This window comes from Pseudonaja textilis, chromosome 13 (assembly GCF_049901715.1).
Source record: "Pseudonaja textilis isolate UNSWEBS1 chromosome 13, rPseTex1.2, whole genome shotgun sequence".
NCBI classification, from domain to species: Eukaryota; Metazoa; Chordata; class Lepidosauria; order Squamata; family Elapidae; genus Pseudonaja; species Pseudonaja textilis.
The window spans coordinates 7431931-7452587 of record NC_142002.1 but is presented as its reverse complement, the minus strand read 5'-3'; the positions used below and the strand labels follow the sequence as shown (position 1 = coordinate 7452587).

The window sequence follows — 20657 nt, the reverse complement described above, 5'->3', positions numbered from 1 at the left end:
CAGCGGAAATCTTCATCTCTAAGAAAACCTTAAAGAAAAGTACAAGTGGATTTTTTAAAAATTAAAACTAATCTGCCATGTAAATTTTTAAGAAGTAAAAAGGCTGCGCCTATGTCAGGCTTCCTTGTCCACGTGGAAAATCTAGGTTGGTCCTAAAGGCTACAGTGATCGTCCCAGTTCTGTCTCCCAGAGTACTTAGCCAGCCGGTCATGACAGACAGCAGTTGGGGAAAAACAGTATGGAGGTGGCTCCAATATTGGACAAATCTGAAGTGTAGTTTCCTTGGTTTAAGCTTAATGTGTTGTGAAAGCTCGGTCCTTTCTAATACACAGCGGTATGCTTATGCGAGTTAATTGTGCAATTGATCTTTGAATAAATAGTAAAGAGTACACATTCTCTTTTTGTAATCAAACCTTTCTGTGGATTTATATGGAACAGCATTCCTCCAGAGGTCTGGATGGCCTCAACCCTGTTAGCATTTCATAGGTATTTGAAGGCCTGGATGTTTCTCTACATTTTGGGATCAGGTAGTCAATTATTGGTTTTGGTGATGTGGTTTTTATCTTGGGTTATGGTTTAACCGTGGCATTTTGAACTTGAACTATTAGGAAGTGTTAAGTTTAAATTCTTCGAAGGCTGCCCAAAATCATCCTTGCGAGACAGGCAGTTTTATACTTTGTTTAAACAGCTAAATGAAATAGATCTGCATCTCTTTGCCGGAAGGAGACCGTGTAAATAGATAAGGAAGATGGATTTTGGGCCCCTATTCATCTAACCCCTATCTTAAAATCCCACTCGGAGGATCAATATAAAAAGAAAACGTGTACATTATTTTAGATTGCAGATTCTTTTAACTCATAGTGTTTTCCCCTGTGTGAAATGTCATGGAGAATGGAACATCAGGAAGAGAATAAGTCACCCCCTTGAAAAGAAACATTTCGTGTTGCTGCGAATCTTCCACTAATAATGCTTAGGTTCTGACTGGGTGGGAATGGGGAAGATAAGAGAAGGGAAGGAAAAAGGAAAAGAGGAAGGGAAGGGAAGGGAAAGGAAAGGAAGGAAAAAGGAAAGAAGGAAAGGAAAAAGGAAAAGGAGGAAAGGGAGAAACAAGTAAAGGAAAGGAAAAGGGAAGGAAGGGAAGGAAGGAAGGAAAAAGGAAAGAAGGGAAGGAAGAGAAAAACAAGGAAAGGAAAAGGAAAGGAAGGGAAGGGAAGGAAAAAGGAAAGGAGGAAAGGAAAGGAAGAGAGAAACAAGGAAAGGAAAAGAAAAGACAGGAAAATAAAATAAAATAAAAAGAGAATAAGGAAAGGAAAGTTTAACTCACATTCTGTAAAAGCAGACCTTCAGTGAAGTTTGCATTTATGTGCTTTGAGTCCCTCCGTTGCCATTTGATTGAAAGGGGAAGCAAAACACTGTCAATTTGCAAAATTGGAGAGGTGTTTGAAGGACAGGCTGCCACGTTGAGCCAATGGCTTCCTTTTTGCTCAACAGGGAGGCAGGCTTTCCTTGAGCCCAACATAGGGGAGGGGCAAGGGGAGGGGATGTCATTCAGGGGTGGTGATGAATGAAAGTGACCTCTTTTTAGGGCACAAAAAAAAAACCAACCCTTGAGCAAACCGATTTTGATTGGGGAAAAAAAAGCACTTCATCATCCATGAAGATGACTAAGAATAATCATAAAATTAGACCAGCTTTCCCCAACGTGCTGCTTTCCAAAAGGATTGGATTTTCAGCCAAACTGGCTGGGAATTCTGAGAGCAGCATTTTAGCTGCTGCTGAGGGATTTTTCTTTCTTTCTTTAGCAATCTGAGATCTATGTTACACGATCAATTATATTCCTATTCCCCTTCTTCAAGGGAGATGGTCAGAATCAGATCCAACGCGGATGTGCTGCGATTAAAAGCTATTTATAATGTGTGCGTTCAATTGTTGGTGTTTCCCCCACAATGTTGGTGCACTGGGCCTGCCTTTCTTCCAACTATCCACCCCCAAAGAATCTTGCAACTGTGAGCACAACATACGTATTTATGGTTAATAGAGCAATAATTTAATATATGAATCCAATTTTCTGAGATTTTCCAACCCGCTCAGTCATAAAATATCCCAGTATTTGGGTTCGTATGATGCAATAGGCTGAAAGGGGGTTGGCTAGTTTGTGTTTAAGTGTGTTGCACAAACGCAGTGCATGCACATTATATTATTCCTATTTTCAGGGGGAAAAAGGAGTTGAAAATTGAGCGACCTTATTTTAGGTTATTTATGCTAAATTAGCTCTATAGATTTTACAACTATAGCTATATTCATGTATAGGTGGACCTCCACTTAACAACAGTTTTAAGTGACTGTTGGAAGATACACAGGATTGAAAAAAGTGACTTATGGCTGTTTTTCACACTTATGACTGTTGGGACCACCCCCATGGTCACGTGATCAAAATTCAGGCACTTGGGAACCGATTCATATTTATGATGGTCTCAATGTCCTAGGAGTGTGTGTGTGTGTGTGCGCCACATGTGTCAACTCACTTGGGTTGTACAGGTCACCTTCAAGAAGTGAGGGGAGTCGAATGTCAACTCATAAAACGTTTTCTATACACGTTTTATAGTTGACAACAGAAAGAAGGAGAGGAGTTTCAAAGAGCAGGCAGCAGTGTAGAATCGAAAGTACATTCCATTCATATTTTCTTCAAAGACTGATTAGATGGCTGAAGCTTCTGCAGGAAAAAAAAAACTAATTGGAGAGCATGATTGATGACTCTTGGCTATGGATATGTTTCGTTGGATGATACACACAGAGGCGTGGGGGGGGGGAAGCGGGATCAAGGGTGACAGTGAATTATGTATCTCAGAGTTGGCTACGCCCAGGTTAGTGCTGGATGTCGAATGTTACCTTCAAATGAATCCTCTAGTTTTGGGAGTGTGGCTTGAGGCTCATGATTTAATTGGAGTAACTTCCAGAATCCTGACAGCATGATTCCCTTCTGTGACCTTAGGACAAGCAAACTCAATGGGGAAGCCAAATTCACTTAACAACCGTATTATTAACTTAACAACTTGTGTGATTCACTTTACAGCTGTGACAGGAAAGGTCATAAAATGGGGCAAATCTCACTTAACAAATGTTTTCACTTAACATCAGAAATGTTGGACTCCATTGTGGCTGTAGTCAAGGACTACCTGTATACCTCTTAATTCTATAGATTTTAACTATGATTTTGTGGTATAAATCATGTAACATAATGAAAGTTTTAGACTTATATTAATATACCTGTAGTTTTAATTTATGGAACTATACAGTAGATTTAGAATATATATGTTTTATGGTAGACATGTTTAAGGCTATTAACTCCTAGTGTTATGCAGATTGTCTTTGACTTATAACCATTCATTTAGTGACCATTTGAAGGTACAAAGGCACTGAAAAGGGTGTCTGACATCTGGTCCTCACTTATGACTATTGCAGTGTTTTATGGCCCAAAAGGCCGTAAAATCAGGTGTGATTTACTTAACAACCACTTGACTTAGCAATGAAAATTCTGGTCTGTAAATCAAGGGCTACCTGCAATAACAGTATTATTGGTTTAACTTTTAATGTCAATTTTACACTTTGTTCTGACCTAGGCTTCCTTAGAAAGCATAAAACACAATCTTAGTCCTGGCAAAACCTCTTTTATTTCCATGGCTGTGAATTATGTTCATTCACAGCCTGCAAGGCTTCACAAACAGTCTTTCAGGGGAATGTTTATAAACACCCACCTTATCGCACTTGGAATGCAGCCAGAGAACTAATTGCCAGATGCAGGGCAAGGCCAAACTTGACACAGAGTCAAACAGAACTTTTCAAAGCTTGAATCGACCAGTTGAACTAATTGCTTCCTGAAAAAGCTCACATCCCATTAGCTTCTCTTTTATGTCCTATGGGAGGGGCCAATCATCTCCGAGGTGTGGCCTTACTCCTGAATTGACCCTGGTTTCTTCTGGTAGCCCTGCTGGGAACCAGTTCCAGAAACTCCCCCACGTCACTGCTGTCTGAGCCCGAAAGCAGCTGATGACTGCCAGTCTGCCCAGGCCCCATCTCTGCCTCTGATGCAGAGCCCTCGTCTGAGCCTTCCTCAGCCTCCAGGACTGGCCCAGATTCTTCCCCAACCTCCTCACTACTGTCTGACTGCTGCCAGCTCCATCAGCTGCTGGTAGGCCACAGCACACTTTATGCTAGTCAGACTAACGGTCTATGTGCATTTGTGTGTGCATGCACACACATGTACCATTTTCAAAACCAGAGCATGAGGTAGATATTGTCTCTGCCATTTTAAACAGAGACTAAAATCTGGTTCATGTTAATCAAAGGTAAAAGTGAAGGTTTCCCTGTCGGTCATGTCCAAATCTACAGCATGGTGCTCATCTCCATTTCTTAGCCAAGGGAGCCGGCATTGTTTGGAAACATTTCCGTGATCCTGTGGCACATGGTCGGAACCCTGTTACCTTCCCACCAAAAGGGTACCTGTTTATCTACTTACGTTTGCATGCTTTTGGACTGTTAGGTTGGCAGTTCATGTTCATGGATTCCCCCAATCCCAAGACATTTCAGCACACTATGATACACAGCCAATGCCTGTGACTAGAGTGGGATTTATCCTCCCTCAGCTCAATGGGACAAGAACTGTGGCTTAACTTTACTAACTTCTTCTTTTACAAGGGGGTTGGTTCCAACAATCGAGCTTCCTCCCACTTCCTCGTTTTTTTAATCATATCTGATGAAGGAGTTGTGGGCCACTCAAAAGCTTGTTTGCCATTTTATAGAAATTTGGGTGTTAGTGATAGGTAAAGGTAAAGGTTCCCCTTACCCATATCATTCCTGGCTCTAGGGGATGGTGCTCATGTCCATTACAAAGCCAGAGAGCCAGCACTGCTGAAGTTGTCTCCGGCTGGCATGACTAAACGCCGAAGGCGCATGGAACACTGTTACCTTCCCACCAAAGTGTTGGGAAGTATTTTTCTACTTGCATTTGTTTTACATGCTTTTGAACTGCTAGGTTGGCGGAAGCTGGGACAAGTAATGGGAGCTCACTCTGTTATGCGGCGCTAGGGATTTGAACCACTGGACTGCCGAACTTTCTGATCGACAAGCTCAGCTTCTTAGCCCCTGAGCCACCGTGACCCTACAAATATGTTACTGATAGGAGATGTTAAAATCTGTCTAACCCACCATTGTGCCTTCCTTCCTTCCTTCCTTCCTTCGTTTGTCATCATATTCTTGAGCCCACCTAAGGGAACAGAGATATCTTACCTCTGGTGGCGACCAATGGAACCAAGCTAAGGTTTGACTTCTTGGTCCAACGTTCCACAACCTTGCACCCTTCCAGATGTGCTGACGCCCTAAAGTCCAGGTGTCCCAACTGATATGTGTCCTAGCCATGCAATTTTGAGTATTGCAAGGTGGCGTCCAATGGGACACAAGAGACACCCACTTGCTGAATGCAGCATTGAATGTTGAAAATGTCACATGCAAAACTGCATGTTGTCTTATTAAACCAGGGCTCCATCTGCAAAACATCTTAGGCTGGGCTGACATGTGGACATGGTTTGACTTACATGGTAGCCTCCAGTGGAAACTTAATCATTCTCCTAGCATGTTATGAAAACCAGGGTGTATTATATAATAGCATTAGTACTTAGACTTATATACCACTTCACAGAGCTTTACAGCCACTTTACAGGTTCAGCACATTGGCCCCAACCATCTGGGTCCTCATTTTACCAACCTCGGAAGGATGGATTACTACCAACCTGCCTTCCATTTGAGGACCTGTATACTGCACGAGTCAAAAAGGGCTGTCCTTGTGTTTATAATATTTACAGATCCCTCACATCCTGGATATAAACTGTTTCAACTCCTACCCTCAAAACAAAGCTATAGAGCCCTGCACACCGGAACAACTAGACACAAGGAGAAGTTTTTCCCGAATGCCATTACTCTGCTAAACAAATAATTCCCTCAACACTGTCCAACTATTTACAAAGTCTGCACTACTATTACTATTACTGTTAATCTTCTCATCACTCCGTATCACCTCTCACCTCCCACTTGTGACTGTATGACTGTAACTGTCACTCGTATCCTTACAATCTATATCGACTGTTTCCTAGTATGACTTGATTGCTTATTGTACCCTATGACTATTATTTAGTGTTGTACCTGATGATTCTTGACTCTTGATGAAGGTATCTTTTCTTTTATGTACACTGAGAGCATTTGCACCAAGACAAATTCCTTGTGTGTCCAATCACACTTGGCCAATAAAGAACTTCTATTCTATTCTATTCTATTCTATTCTATTCCATTCTATTCCGTTTCACTCCGCTCCACTCCACTCCACTCCACTCTACTCCTCTCCACTCTATTCTATTCTATGGAAAGCTGAATCAACTATAATAGATAGTCCTCAACTTACAACAGTTCATTTAGTGAGTGCTCAAAGTTCCAGCAGTACTGAAAAAAGCAACTTATGATAATTTTTTCACACTTACAACTGCTGCAGCATCGCATGGCCATGTGATCAAAATTCAGACGCTCCTATTTATGATGGTCCTGGGATCCTGTGGCCCTCATTTGCAATCTTCGGTCAAGCAAAGTCAATGGAGAAGCCAGACTTGCTTAACGACCGTGTTACTACTGCAATGATTCACTTAACAACTGCGGCAAGAAAGGTAGCAAAATGGGATAACCTCACTTCACTAATGTCTCACTTAGCAACATAATGTTGGACTTCGTTGTGGTTGTACGTTGATGACCACCTATAAAAGATGTTTGTGTCATTTCAACATAACATCTAAATTCCCTTCACCTAGTTTTATCCAGAACACTATGCCGACCCAATTATGCATCCAAAGTCAGCAAAAACAGAATAATCAAATCTTACAATCCCTTGTCTAGAAACCACCACACATGATTCCTCCCCCACCCCCCATCTAATCTAGTTTATATCTATTCACCAAGGGCAGGAAAAACCCTTTTCTTCAATTCTATTGTCCTGAAAAAACTTTAGCCCTTTTATTCAGAGGGGGGGCCTTAAGAGGGCTTTTATGCCCGTCCACACACAACAGTGAATGCAACACCTTTAAAAAGAAAAAAATGGCTGGAGCGGCCAGACTGCGGTGGGCTGAAACGAGAGGACCGAATTGGGAACTACGGAGCCAGGACGGTTTGCAAGATCCCTGCAACCGCACCGCTGAATGCTTTGAATTGGCAAGATTCCCTTATCAACTCCCGGGGGGCGAAGAGATCCGCCTTCCAAGGCCCGCTTTGATGCCAAGATGCCCGGCGAGAACCTTCTATGCCACCTTTGGCCCTTCCTGAAAAGCTGGAAACTCGCGCCTTGCCTTTAACCCCAGCAGATCCGTCTCCCGATCCCTTTCCCGTCTCTTCCCCCGCCCCGAGGGGATCCCCTCCTTCGCTCTCCAGGTCGATCCCCGCCCCTCCGCTCCTGCTGACCCCTCCTCTTTTCTCTCGCCCTTCGGGACTCCCCCGCCCGCTTCGGCTTCAGGAGCTCCGTTTCGGGAAGGCGAGAGGGTCTCCGACCCAGCGGGCAGGCGAGCGATCCGGCCCTCGGGGAAAGCGCGGGGGGGGGGGCAGCAAGGGGCCTCCTTCTCTCCACCCCGCCCCTCCTGCCCCCGCCCCGCCGCGCCGCTAGTGAACTAAGCCGCGGGGAGATGCGCGGCCAGAGTCTTCGGCCCGGGCCCCGGCGGTGGCGGCCGCAGCAAGAGCAGCAAGTCGGTCGCCCGGAGCCGCAACAGCCAGGCCAGGCGGAGCGAGCGGCCGGCCGCGGGCTGCTGCAGCAGCAACAGCAGCAGCAGCAGCAGCCAGGCGAGCCACGGCAGCACTAGCCCCAGCGAAGGAGGCGGAGCGGAGGCGGAGGCGTCCGAACAAAGCCCGCTTCCCCGGCACGGCGGCGGCGGGAGGAGGCGGAGCAGCAGCAGCAGCAGCGCCCCTATGGCCGCGGCGCTTTCGCCCGCCAGCCTGCCTTGCCCTTCCCCGCCGGGGAAGCTCAGCTAGGGAGAGCGAGAGAGCGAGCCAGCCGGGGCCGGGGAAAAGCAGCCTGCCCCGGAGCGCTGGGCGCTCTCGGGTCAGGGCCGAGGCCCGGGACGGGGAGAAGGAGGTGCAGCAGCAGCAGCAGGAGGAGGAGGAGGAGCAGGAGGATCCACCGTCCCGGCTCAGTTGGGGAGGGGGGAACTAGAAGGGGGTGAGGCGGCCAGGAAGCCATTGCCGGGGTCGCCCGAAGCACAAAGGAGGAGGAGGGGGCGGCCGGCCGGCCGGAGGGCGAACGCGGGCCTGGCCTCGCCCGCAGCCGGGAGGAACTTGCGGAGGAAACGGGCGCCGGAGGGGAAAGAAACGGCTCGAGAGGCGGCCGGGTGGAGGGGGGCGGAGTGGTCCGTCCGGGGAGCCAGTTAGCTAGCTAGCTGGGCTAGAGGCGGCTCCGAGCCGGCGGGGCGAGCCCGAGCTAAAGGGGGGGGCGGGGGGGGCTTGCGCCTTGTCTTTGGGGAGCCCCCCGGGCGCGCTGAGCAAGGGGGTGGGGAATGGCTGGCAGAAGCCGCCGCTCCTGGCTCAGCGTCTTGCTCGGTCTGGTGCTGGGCTTCACGCTGGCTTCCCGGCTCATCCTGCCCCGCGCTTCGGAGCTGAAGAACGTGGGACATCGGCGCCGCGCCAGCCTGGACGGCTGCAAGAGGCGAGGGGGAGGCGGCGGCGGCTTGTTGCTGCTGCCCAACCGGGACTCCCGAGGGGCTCTGCTCTGGCACCCGGACCCTGCCCAGCCTCGGGGCGAGAGCTCGCCGGCTAAGAACTTCCTCTTCGTCGGGGTCATGACGGCCCAGAAATACCTGGAGACCCGAGCCGTGGCAGCCTACAGGTGAGACCCTTCCCCCCCACACACACACACCCCCGCGCCGCATCACCTGGACCCGACCCTGGAAATGGGGGGTGGTGGGTGGGCGGGTAAGGTTTGGGTGGGGGTGGGTCTCCCGAACTGAATGCCAAGAAGGGAGGCCTCCTGCCCTGTTTATTCAGACCTCCTTCCCCTCCTCTTGTTCTTTATTCCTCTCCCCCGTTTGCAAGCCGTCTTTGGGATCCCCAAAAGAATCATAGGTACCATTGTAAGGCATCCTTTCCTTCCTGGCTTCAGGTGCATCCAGGAGTTCAATGCACAAAGGGACTCTCTTAAGAAAATGTGGGCTTGCATTAAGGGGGATTTTGAATCCCCCCACCCCTTCAAGCCTATCTTGCAAGTTTCAAGCGGGCTGTGCCCATGCCTGCTTTTCTGCAAACCTATTAAGCCGGAAGGCAATAATCCGATCTTCTTGAGACTCTTAAGAATAGTCTGTCTTTACAGCTGGGTTTTATGCTCAGCGCTGCTCTACGGTTTTTCAGTGGCCCCGAAATAAAAGGGAGAACTTCCTCTCTACATAATTTATTTGAGTCTGTAGTTGATCCTTTAACAGGAGAGGGGAAAATTGTTACTTCCCCGACTATATGGACTTAAATGCCAAGAATAAGAAACCCTTTGGGTTCCAAACTTGGAAACCCAAGAGATTTTAAACAAAAGGCATGTGCATGGCTATGTGGATACTCACAGTTTCAGACTCCCGCCCCACCCCAAAAGTGTGAAGTTTTTGTGTGGCCCGATGAATACATCCTTTGGCTCTGGTTTGACTGGGTCCCTTCTTGTTGCCCGCCAGCCCCAGCGAACTAGAGTTGGTCTGCATTTAAGACATTGCACCAAGAGAATAACGGAACAGTTTTATGTGGGAAGTGATGAAACTGGCTAGACACACAATATAACCTGGGAGGAGAAAGAAAGGGGCGGGTGGGAGAAGTCGGTCTGCTTTTAATGGTTCTTCTGGCCAAAACCAGTGTTAGTAATTAGTTCAGGGCCTTGCCATTCTCGTTTTAAGTTGCGTTCTCTTTCTCTTAAGGGAAAAGAAATAGTTCATTTCATTTTGCAGGGAGAGAGAGGGCTCAGTTTCCTGAGGATATTATATATCAGCTTTTGGCTGCTTGTTGCACTCTAGAGAGGTACATATGATTGGATTGGGAGAAGCTGGAGAGTTCCAAATCCATTTCCCAACCCAAAGCTGCAGGAGATGGCGGTCCTATACCTACGACAGCCCCCCAGCTCTGTCTGGATGTTCTCCAAATGTGTAGCTTTCAAATCCCAGTTTCTGCATCTGGAATGTCTCTTGAAGAAGATTCTGGGAGTAGTCCTTCCCAGATCGAGATAGGGAAGGCTGTCCTGCAGCATTGTTTCATAAAATTGATTTTTAAAAAAGTCAACTGCCTTTATAGTTAGAACAGTTTTAAAAGAGAAGACTTGGTATTCACCAGATCTATTCCACCACCCTGAATTTCAAAGGTATTAGAACAGAACAGAACTAGAAAGGACCTTGGAGATCTTCTAGTCCAGCCTCCTGCTTTAGCAGGAGACCCTATACCATTCTATATGGGTGGCTGTCCAGTCAACCTCCAGCAATAAAGCACCTACAACTTCTGGGGGCGAGCTGTTCCACTGATTAATTATTCTCACTGTTAGGAAATGTCTCCTTAATTCCAGGTTGCTTCTCTCCTTGATTAGTTGATCAGTTAGTTGATTGATCCCTTGTTTCTTGTCCTGCCTTCTGGTGCTTTGGAAAATAATTTGACCCCCTCTTCTTAGTGGCAGCCCCTCAATTATTGGAATACTGCTATCATGTTACCCCTAATCCTTCTTTTATCTAGACTGGCCAAACCCAAATCCTGCAACTGTTCTTCATATATTTTAGGCTCCAGGCCTTTGATGGAGAATTTCAGGCTGGAGAAGACTTCCTTAAAGGGGTCCTATAATCAGAGGCTGTCTCAATAGTATCAGCGATGATGGGCAGATATGTCCTTTGCACCAATGATGCCTATAATCCCTATACTAGTTAGAGGAATGGTGATTTTTTTTCTATTTGTGGAGACAAAGCAGAGATCACGCAGGAATTCTGTAAGTAGGAGCCTTCTCTTAGTAACTCATAATTTTTTTCTAGCCTGAAGTTTGTCTTAAATTTTTTCCCCCCTTGGTTGAATCAAAGCTGGAGAATTAGCTGCTGCTTATGGTGAAAAAAGCAATGCTTTGAACAAGAACATGAGTTTTGGGAACTGATCTTCACTGCTCAGTTTTCTCCAGAACAACCAAGCAGTTGTCTCTATTACTATTAAAGCTTATCATCTTTATGGAAAAGTGATCTTGAGATAAACGGAGTAGAGTAGAACAGAACAGAACAGAATAGTTGGAAGGGACCTTTGAGGTCTTCTAGTCCAACCCCCTGCTTAGGTAGGAAACCTTATACCACTTTGGATAAATGGTTATCCAATCTCTTCTTAAAAGCCTCCAGTGTTGGAGCATTCACAACTTCTGGAGGCAAACTTGTTCCACTGATCAATTGTTCTTAACTCTCAGGAAATTTCTCCATAGTCCTAGGTTGCTTCTCTCCTTGATTAGTTTCCACCTATTGCTTCTTCTCCTGCCTTCAGGTGTTTTGGAGTGGAGGTCCACAGTTTGAAGACGCCTTGTTCAAACCTTGTGTTACTTCTCCAAATTACTTTGGTGGCATCCCTGTGGTGTCCTTGCGCTCCACGAAGTTCCGAGCAACTAATGTTCATGTACTGAATTGTAATTTATGGTGAGAACTATGGCATGAGCAAATTTGTAATTGAAACCAGCCTATTCATTCCCCCGCTTTTAACAGAGTGAAAGCTTTTAACAGAAATTGGGAAATCACTGGTCTCTTTTTCTCAACCCCCACTCACCCACCCTGAAAAAGAAAAGAGAGGGTTGATAGGGACCTCTTTTGCATTTTGATCGGGGACTTTTAAATGCTTCCCGAGCAAATACATAAGCAGAGCATTGACGACGTATATACTGGAAGACAAGGGGACCTTGTTAATGTCAGCCTATCTATCGAGCGCTCCCTTGGGATTGTTGGAAACGGTCATTTGGCAGCAAACCAGGACCTCACTCTCTGGTCCGCTCTAACAAAAAAACAGTTCTTGTAGGTTATAGGATCTCTCTTTCCCTCTCTCTCTTCTTTTTTTTTTTTTTTCATTTCAGCTGCTTAGGTTTTTCCCTCCAGAGGGAAACTTTGTCAGTGGAGATTTGAATCTGAGATAGTCTGCATACAGAATAACTGTATGCTAGGATCAAACCGTGGTTGGTTTAGCGGCTCAGCAGGTTGCATAAAACCCGCTGCTGTGGCTGGTAAAACAGGATTTGAGGCTAGCATGTTGGGTAAACTGGTTGTATTTTAGCTAGTAAATGATAGTGAATCAGATCCTACAGTAATGTCTAACTCATACCACTAATTTACTGCTAACCAGGAAGCCTTTTTCCATCTAGCTGGTAACTAAAAATGGTCTTTGTTCTTCACCTGTCTGCAGAATGCTCTGCCCTCTGCCTCTCTTTGTCTGTCTGTCTGTCTGTCTATCTACAGTATCTATCATCTATCTATTATCTATCATTTTATATCTATCTATATATCTAGCTAGCTAGCTATCTACCCGGTTTCCCTGAAAATACAACCTACCCTGAAAGTAAGTCCTACCTTGATTTTTATATGTGTGCCCAATATAAGCCCTACCCCGCAAATAAGCCTTAATTAAGATTCCGCCCACTCCAGAGTGCATGGGTAAAAATCATCTGAACATGTTTCTGCTCTCTTGTGACGTTCAAATATAAAATGGTTTAAGGCAGGACATGGTGGCCATCCCTAGGATGGTTCATCTGTATCGCTGTCCCTTTTGGGTGCTCCACAATGTGAGAAGGATGCGATTTCCTTCAAGGGAGCAAGCTGGAATTAAGAAATCCAGGGACAAATAACTCTAATTACTGGTATGCTTTTGGAAGGGCTATTATTACATGTGGGTCATAAGATGATACCTTCTGCAATGGGGTACCGTTCACCAAATACTGCAGCATTTGTTGTTCCAGCTAGATTCTCTCTTAATTTAAAGCCATTTTGCCTCTCAATGAGACTCTATGGGTAGTATAAATATGAATGTCTCCCTCCCCCTCCAAGATCTGGGCCACCCAAGACCTGGTATCCCAGAGGCAATTCTGTATCACTTTAATACTTTCCTCTTAGCTTGTTTACATAATCAGAACTCTGTATCCTTTCTGAAGTAGAGCATGGTTCTGTTTTTGGTCACTTAAATACTAAGAAACCTGATGGAGAGATAACACTGTTGCTGAAGATTCAGTAAGGGCAATGAGAAAGCAATTTTTTTTAAAAAAAAATAAGAACTTCAGAATATGAGTTTAACTAATTTGTATTTATATAGACCACCAAGGGCATTATTAACTTTGACATGGTACCAAGGCCCTCTTCCAAACTCGCATTCTTCAGAAATGTTGGATTACAAATCCCATCAAGAGATTCAGTGGCTCAGGAATGGTGGAGTCCACTATGCAATGTATCTGGAAGACACCAAGGTTGGTTTATGGTTTGGTTTGTGGCACAGTGGTTAGTATGCAGTATTGTAGGCTGACTCTGCCCACCGCCAGCAATTCGATCCAGACTGGCTGAAGGTTGACTCAACCTTCCATCCTTTCGAGATGGGTAAAACGAGGACCCAAAACTGTTGGGGGCAATATGCTAACATTTGTAAACTGCTTAGAGAAGGCTGTAAAAGCACTGTGAATAGCACTGAGTGCTATTGCTATTTTCCTTCCTTCCTTCCTTCCTTCCTTCCTTCCTTCCTTCCTTCCTTCCTTCCTTCCTTCCTTCCTTCCTTCCTTCCTGTTAGAATGCAGAATTGAAAGCAAACTCTGCCCACAGTCAGGAGTTTGATCCTGATTGGCTCTAGGTTGACTCAGCCTTCCATCCTTCCAAGGTGGGTAAAATGAGGACCCAGATTGTTGGGGGCAAGAGGCTGACTCTGTAAACCGCTTAGAGAGAGCTGTAAAGCACTGTAAAGCAGTATATAAGTGTAAGTGCTATTGTTATTCTTTGAGAATTATACTTTGCATTATTTAGTTAAAGCCGGGTTAATACTTTGAAGAGTGATTTCAGAGCTTCTGTTCTGGAAGATTTTTCTGACACATATATTATACCTGTTGAAATTGTTAGGAGCTACAGTTCCACAGGTTCTGAAGCAATACACTCTGCTCCTTGCAGTCATTGGGGGAAATAATCCAGTCAATAAAATGATTGATGCAGGTAGTCCTCTATTTGCGACCATAATTGGAACCAGCATTTGTGTTGCTAAGCAAGGCCTCACCTGACTTTATGAGCTTTTTTCAACAAATCACTGTACAGGTAGTCATTAAGTTATGACTTCAACTGAGCCCAAAATGTAGCTGTGGGACACACAGCAAGATAATTGCTCTTTTTTGTGAGTCTTTACATCCTTCATCAGATCTGAACTCAAATCCAGTCTGCTTCCTTGGGTGATCCATATTGTAGCTACGATAGCAGAAAGGAAGGTTAGTATCACCTTTGGTTGCCTTAATTCCCTCATCTAGGTTTTTCCTTCACACCTTTTAAAAAAAAGCAGATCTATGGTTTATCTATCAGATCTGTTATGGGAACAGGTTGAAAGTTCAGCCAGGCTCCTTCGTTTTTTTCCATCAGTAATACAAGGCTTGAAAAGTTGGTGGAAGTCAAGGATGATGCTTTACAAATATTCGGATCGCAACCCTGAGACATAATTTCTGCATGATTGGAAATAAGGTGGATGGGACGAGAGAGCCCTCTAACAGACAACAGTTAGGCAATAAGATAGCAATAGCAATAGCACTTAGACTTATATACTGCTTTATGGTGCTTTACAGCCGTCTCTAAGTGATTTACAGAGTCAGCCTATTGCCTCCAATAGTTTTGGGTCCTCATTTTACTGGCCTTGGAAGATGGAAGGCTGAGTCAACCTTGAGCTGATCAGGATCGAACTCCTGACTGTGGGCAGAGTTTGCTTGCAATTCTGCATTCTAAGTGGAAAGGAAGGAAGGAAGGAAGGAAGGAAGGAAGGAAGGAAGGAAAATAGCAATAGCACTGAGACTTATTACCAGTCCACAGTGCTTTTACAGCCCTCTCTAAGCGGTTTACAGAGTCAACCTATTGCTCCCAACAGTTTTGGGTCCTTGTTTTACCCACCTTGGAAGGATGAAAGGCTGAGTCAGCCTTGAGCCTGGTGAGATTTGAACTGCCAAATTGCAAGCAGCCAGCAGAAGTAGCCGGCAGTACTGCACTCTAACCACTGTGCCACCGAGGCAGCTTCATAAGCCTTGATAGGATGTTTTTCCTTTCAGGGATCCACTTCCCTGGACTTCACTTAATTTTGGTTTCTGGAAGACAGGACAATGGCTGGGTTTATACAGCTTTGCCAACCTGTGGTGTACAAAGCACAATGGATGGGCTTGAGTTACACAAAGAAGTCCCGCTGGCTGGGGTGGCTGGCTTTCTGTAATATTTTACTTCTAATAACACCATTCAGATAGTGCTCAATTTATGACTGTTTGCTTAGCTGCTCCAAGATATGAAGGACTTCCCCTCCCCCAAAGAAAAGATACTGAAAACCCGGATTCAAAGTTCTAATGGCTGCCCCTCCCGGTGGTCACGTGATTGGCAACCAGACTACATTTATAGCCACTTACAGTGTCCTGTTGTTGTATGACTATGATTTACTCTGCTACTTGCTGGAAACTGGCATTTATGTCTAGCTTCCAGCAAAAAAAAAATCCCATTGTGGACAATAGATTTGCTTAACAACTTATCACAAAAAGTTCAGAAAAGCAGATCGGTTTTGCAATGATTGGCATAACTTAGAACTGTAATTCTGAGCTCAATTGTGGCTGAAATTTGAGGACTACCTGTATTGGGTACCTGGTGTCAGGTGAAAAGAATGAGTACCATTCATTAAGTTACAGTTAAGATTTATTGCTCCAGCAAGAATCTAGTCATCTGATATTTGACACTAAATTGGCAACAATAAATTGATATTAGATAAGAGTCAATGGAATTCAAAAGGACTAAGACCAGGAGTGTCAAACTTGATTTCATTGTGGGCTGCATCAGGGTTGTTTTTGACCTCGGAGAGCCAGGGTGGGTGTGGCCAACTCAACATCACTCGTTTTGGGGGCATCTGTGGTGGCCCAAGGGTGCTGCCCACGAAAAGGGGCTCCCGAGCTCCATTTTCTACTTCCCTCTGCCAGCAAAAATGGAGCTTGGGAGGGTCATTTGGCCCTGAATCTTGAGTTTGACACCCCTGACTTAGACCGATTGTGGGAATGTAACGACTCCAGGCTGATGACTCACTTAACTCCACCCTCCAGCTCTGCCTGCTCTTCTAAACCGGGTCCTTGTAACCGAGGTCTCGGGACTGCTGGGTTCCTTGGTGTCAAAACAGACACATCACAAAGTTAGGGCCTAGGTATGAGTTCCACTAAGAATGAGGAACTTGTGGTTTTCCAGGAGCTGCTACAGTTATTTCACCTCCTTGCAACTCCAGCGAATGTGGTGAGGAGGGAGGTGGTTTTCCTTTGAAGGGGGCTAAATTCTTTAAGAGACAGAAACTTTGAAACTCAAACTGTCTGCCTTTGTTGAAGCAGTTTTCTTACTGTTTGTCAGTTTTGCCGTGAATCATTCATGGTACGAAGAAGAGCAATTAACTGGTTCTCATGAAAATAAGTCATTAAATAGGAGCAGCCTGGAAGAACCTAATCTCACCACTTGATCAGATGGATTCCTCAGTGGAGGGGAAAGTGGCAGATCACTCTTGTAAAGTAGCACTGCAGTTGCATTATTTACAGAGAAGCCAGCTTTAAAGAACAGCTGATTAAAAAGACCAGAGAGAGAGAGAGACGGAGGGAGGGAGGCAGAAGAGAGAGCATGCAAACTTAATACCGGATGTTGACTGTAGTTGTATACCCAGGGGTTGCACTTTTATTCAGCTTCTGCCTTGAGTTTCTTTTTGTGTTAGAAAGTTTATTATAATACCTTTGGAGGAATTTTGATCTGGTTAATGTCTCTCAAAGGAACTTTCTCTTTAATTAGGAGAGAGGGGAAGTCCATTTCCTAAATGCGAGTTTCAGCGAGAGAAGTAATCTTGTTTTTTTGTTTTGTTTTTGCCTTCTACTATTTACTACTTTCTTAGCAAGAGTAAAAAAAAAACAGCAATTGGAAAAGAGCCCCCACCCCCACCCCCAATGTGGATTTTTAGCAAGAGTTGTTTGCTTCAGCTTTCAAGAGAATTGCTCACCCAGGTGTTGTTAAAAGAAGAAGAAAAATCAGGAGTTGAAGGATTAGACAATAAATATTATGGTTTTACATGGCCGGGTCTACCATTGAAGCAGATGCTTCAAGCAACTGATGTCGTTTGTAAGCCTGCTCTTTGATTTCCAAGCTAACTTTGCACTTTGGATAAATAAAGAACACTGTCTCTCTACCAGTGTTCAAGAAAAATTCTCCACCTTCTGTTGATATAAATTTTCATAGGAATTATTGAATTTTTAAACTGAGTTCATTCTGGTTTGTACAGCAACCAAACAGGATGGCTACAGACTCCCAACATAGTCAAGGCTGCAGAAGGAACAGTTGCAACCAGCCAGCCTTCTATAGAAGGTTGTATATTGCATGGATCAGAAGGAGGAGAAGTGTCTATGGAGATTCTCAGTCATCCAGATCATGATTGTCTCCAAGGTGCTTTTTCAAGAGGCAACTGGACTGTCTGGTTTTTCTTTAAAGACGTTTCGCTTCTCACCCAAGAAGCTTCTTCAGCTCTGACTGGATGGTGAGGAAAGTCAAAGCTGAAGAAGCTTCTTGGTTGAGAAGCTAGACATCATCAAAGAAAAACCAGGAAGTCCACTTGCCTCTTGAAAAAGCACCTTTGGGAGGACTGAGAAGGTATCTACCTTCACATCCCTCACATCCTGGACATAAACTGTTTCAACATCTCCTCTTGGGGCGCCACTATAGGACATCGCATGCCAAAACAACTAGACACAAGGACAGTTTTTCCCCTCATCCCATCACTCTGCTGAACATCTAATTCTCACAGTGCTGTCTAATGTCTATGTGCATTTACACATCTAGTGAGGCGTAGTATTATTATCTATCTTTACTCCCTCCTTTTATAGGTATTAGTTTACTGGTATTATTACTGTTATTCCGTTGCTTTTCATGTACACCAAATGCTTCTGTACCGGAGGCAAATTCCTTGTGTGTTTAATCACACTTGGCCAGATAAAGTATTTTAATTCAGTTCAGTGTTGTCATCTTGTTTCCGAATGCTTGGAATTTTCTCTCGTTCTTCCTCAGGCTTGTTCTTCCCTTTGGTCTTTCTCTTTTGAGTTCTTTTCTGTTCCTAACTTGTAGCCATTACTGCTTCTCGTTATCGTCAGGTGTTTGGTGCTGAAGTTCCAGACTCTAGAATACTAACTAAGCTTAGTTCTAAAGTTCTAAAATGACTACAACCTAATTCAGGAAATTAAGAGCTCGCTAAAATGCCATGATTCAGTGGTCATATTGCTCCCATGGTGTCATCTTGTTCATCGACTTGGACAACAAAATATTTTGGGCCTATTCTATGAACTTGGCCTAGATTACAAATGATCTACCCAAAACAGAAACTTAGAAAGTAGCAGGAAACCCCTGGATTTTTCATGCCTTTTTTTCACTCAGCACTTTATTTATTTATTTATTTATTTGCATTTTGATCTTGTGAGTCTCTGATTGTCTTTTGGTCAGGATAAAATATTTAATAAAGAATTAATTGTAGGATAGGAATATCTCTGCCTGGATTGTTTATATGTGTTGGGGCAGAAAGCATGTTTCAGATTGAAATGACAAATCATCATATTAGTCTTGGTTTCTCTAAATATTTGCTATGGCTTAATATCACCTGCAATTTGAATGAAAGAAATCTAATAGATTGTTTTCTTGAATTTCCTTACTTCACAATGTAACACCTTCCCTTTTAAATATATTATTTATAATGTGTACATTGTTTATACATCTGTCAACATTGTAAGCTGTAGCTTCATTTAATTTAGCCAGTCTTTTTTCTCCCCTATTACTGTTTAATGCATAAAATAGAGCCAATTTTTTTTCATCTAAAAATACCTGTGAATTGATGATATAAAATAGCAGATAACATTTTTAAGGAGCATTTTGTTTTCACACTTTGAGAACATTTCCCAGCCCAGAATTAAAGCACAGATTATGCTTGGAACAAGACTATTTAGTACGAGCAGGATATTGATGAACTAATTGTTGCGGAGCTGAGTAGCACTTTTTCACACCTCTTCCCACAGAAAAATGCACATTTTATAGATCGAAATGTAGGCAGAGAAGATGGGGTGGGAGTGGAAACTCCTTTGAAATGAGTTTGACTTTGTGATGGCTACATTCGTGTGGCTTTCTTGGCACAAATGAGGAAATGGCTTGGCATATAAGGCCCTAGTGGCCCCACAGGATGTAATAAAAAATAAAGAAAATTTGTTATTTATATACATGAAATATATGTTTTAAATGCAGCCCAAGACAATTCCTCTTTGAGTAAAGAGGAATTGTCTCCCTCCTCTCTCTCCCTCTCCCCTCCCTCCCTCCCTCCTTCACCCACCCACCCACCCATCTCTCTCTCCCCTCCCCTCCCTCCCTCCTTCACCTACCCACCCACCCATCTCTCTCCCCCTCCCTCCCTCACCCACCCATCCATCTGTCTCTCCCTCTCTCCAATCCTATCAAGACAATTCCTTTTCATTCATTCCATCTATCTATCTATCCATTTATCTATCTATCACTATCTTCTAAGCAATTGTAGCCTGAAAGATGAGCTAAAAAATACACAGTATTATTTTTTTAATTTGGTTTTGGTTCCTTCCTCTACAGAACATGGTCCAGCACAATCCCTGGGAAGGTGGAGTTTTTTTCCAGCGAGGGCTCCGATATGTCTCTTCCGATCCCCATCGTGTCACTACCTGGCGTAGATGACTCTTACCCACCGCAGAAGAAATCGTTCATGATGCTCAAGTACATGCATGACCACTATTTGGACAAATACGAGTGGTTCATGAGAGCGGACGATGATGTCTACGTGAAAGGAGACAAGCTGGAGAACTTCCTGCGGAGCTTGAATAGCAGCGAGCCCCTCTTCCTGGGGCAGACCGGGCTAGGCACGACCGAAGAAATGGGGAAACTGGCCCTGGAGCCTGGAGAGAACTTCTGCATGGGGGGTCCAGGAGTAATCATGAGCCGAGAAGTGCTTCGGAGAATGGTCCCTCACATTGGGGAATGCCTTCGAGAGATGTACACCACCCATGAGGACGTGGAGATCGGCAGATGTGTACGGAGATTTGCAGGAGTGCAGTGTGTCTGGTCTTATGAGGTAAGCCGGGGTCAGGGTAGAGAAGGGTTTAAGTGTTCAAGATGTCCTCCAGAGCTGTCATTCTAAGGCATTTTTTTCCTCCTCCTCCTCCTCCTCCTCCTCCTCCTCCTCCTTTCTTCTTCCTCTTCTTCCTCCTCCTCTTCCTCTCTCTCCCTCTCCTTCTCTTTCCCCCTCTCCTTCATCTCCCTTCCACTCTGTCTTCCTCTCCCTCTTTCTTTTTCCTTCGCCCTCTCTCTCTTTGTTTCTCTTTTCTGTTTGTCTCTTCCCCTTCT

At 44.7% G+C, this 20657-nt stretch overlaps 1 protein-coding gene across 1 annotated transcript in view; it reads left to right on the top strand.

Annotated features, from left to right (window-relative positions):
• The first annotated feature begins 7580 nt into the window (after positions 1–7580).
• CHSY1 (chondroitin sulfate synthase 1) overlaps positions 7581–20657 on the top strand; it is a 107619-nt gene continuing 94542 nt past the window's right edge. The window contains exons 1-2 of the mRNA XM_026709353.2: positions 7581–8902; positions 19890–20385. Coding sequence (XP_026565138.1) covers positions 8574–8902; positions 19890–20385 — 825 coding nt within the window. The 5' untranslated portion in view covers positions 7581–8573. The remainder of the gene's footprint in view (positions 8903–19889; positions 20386–20657) is intronic.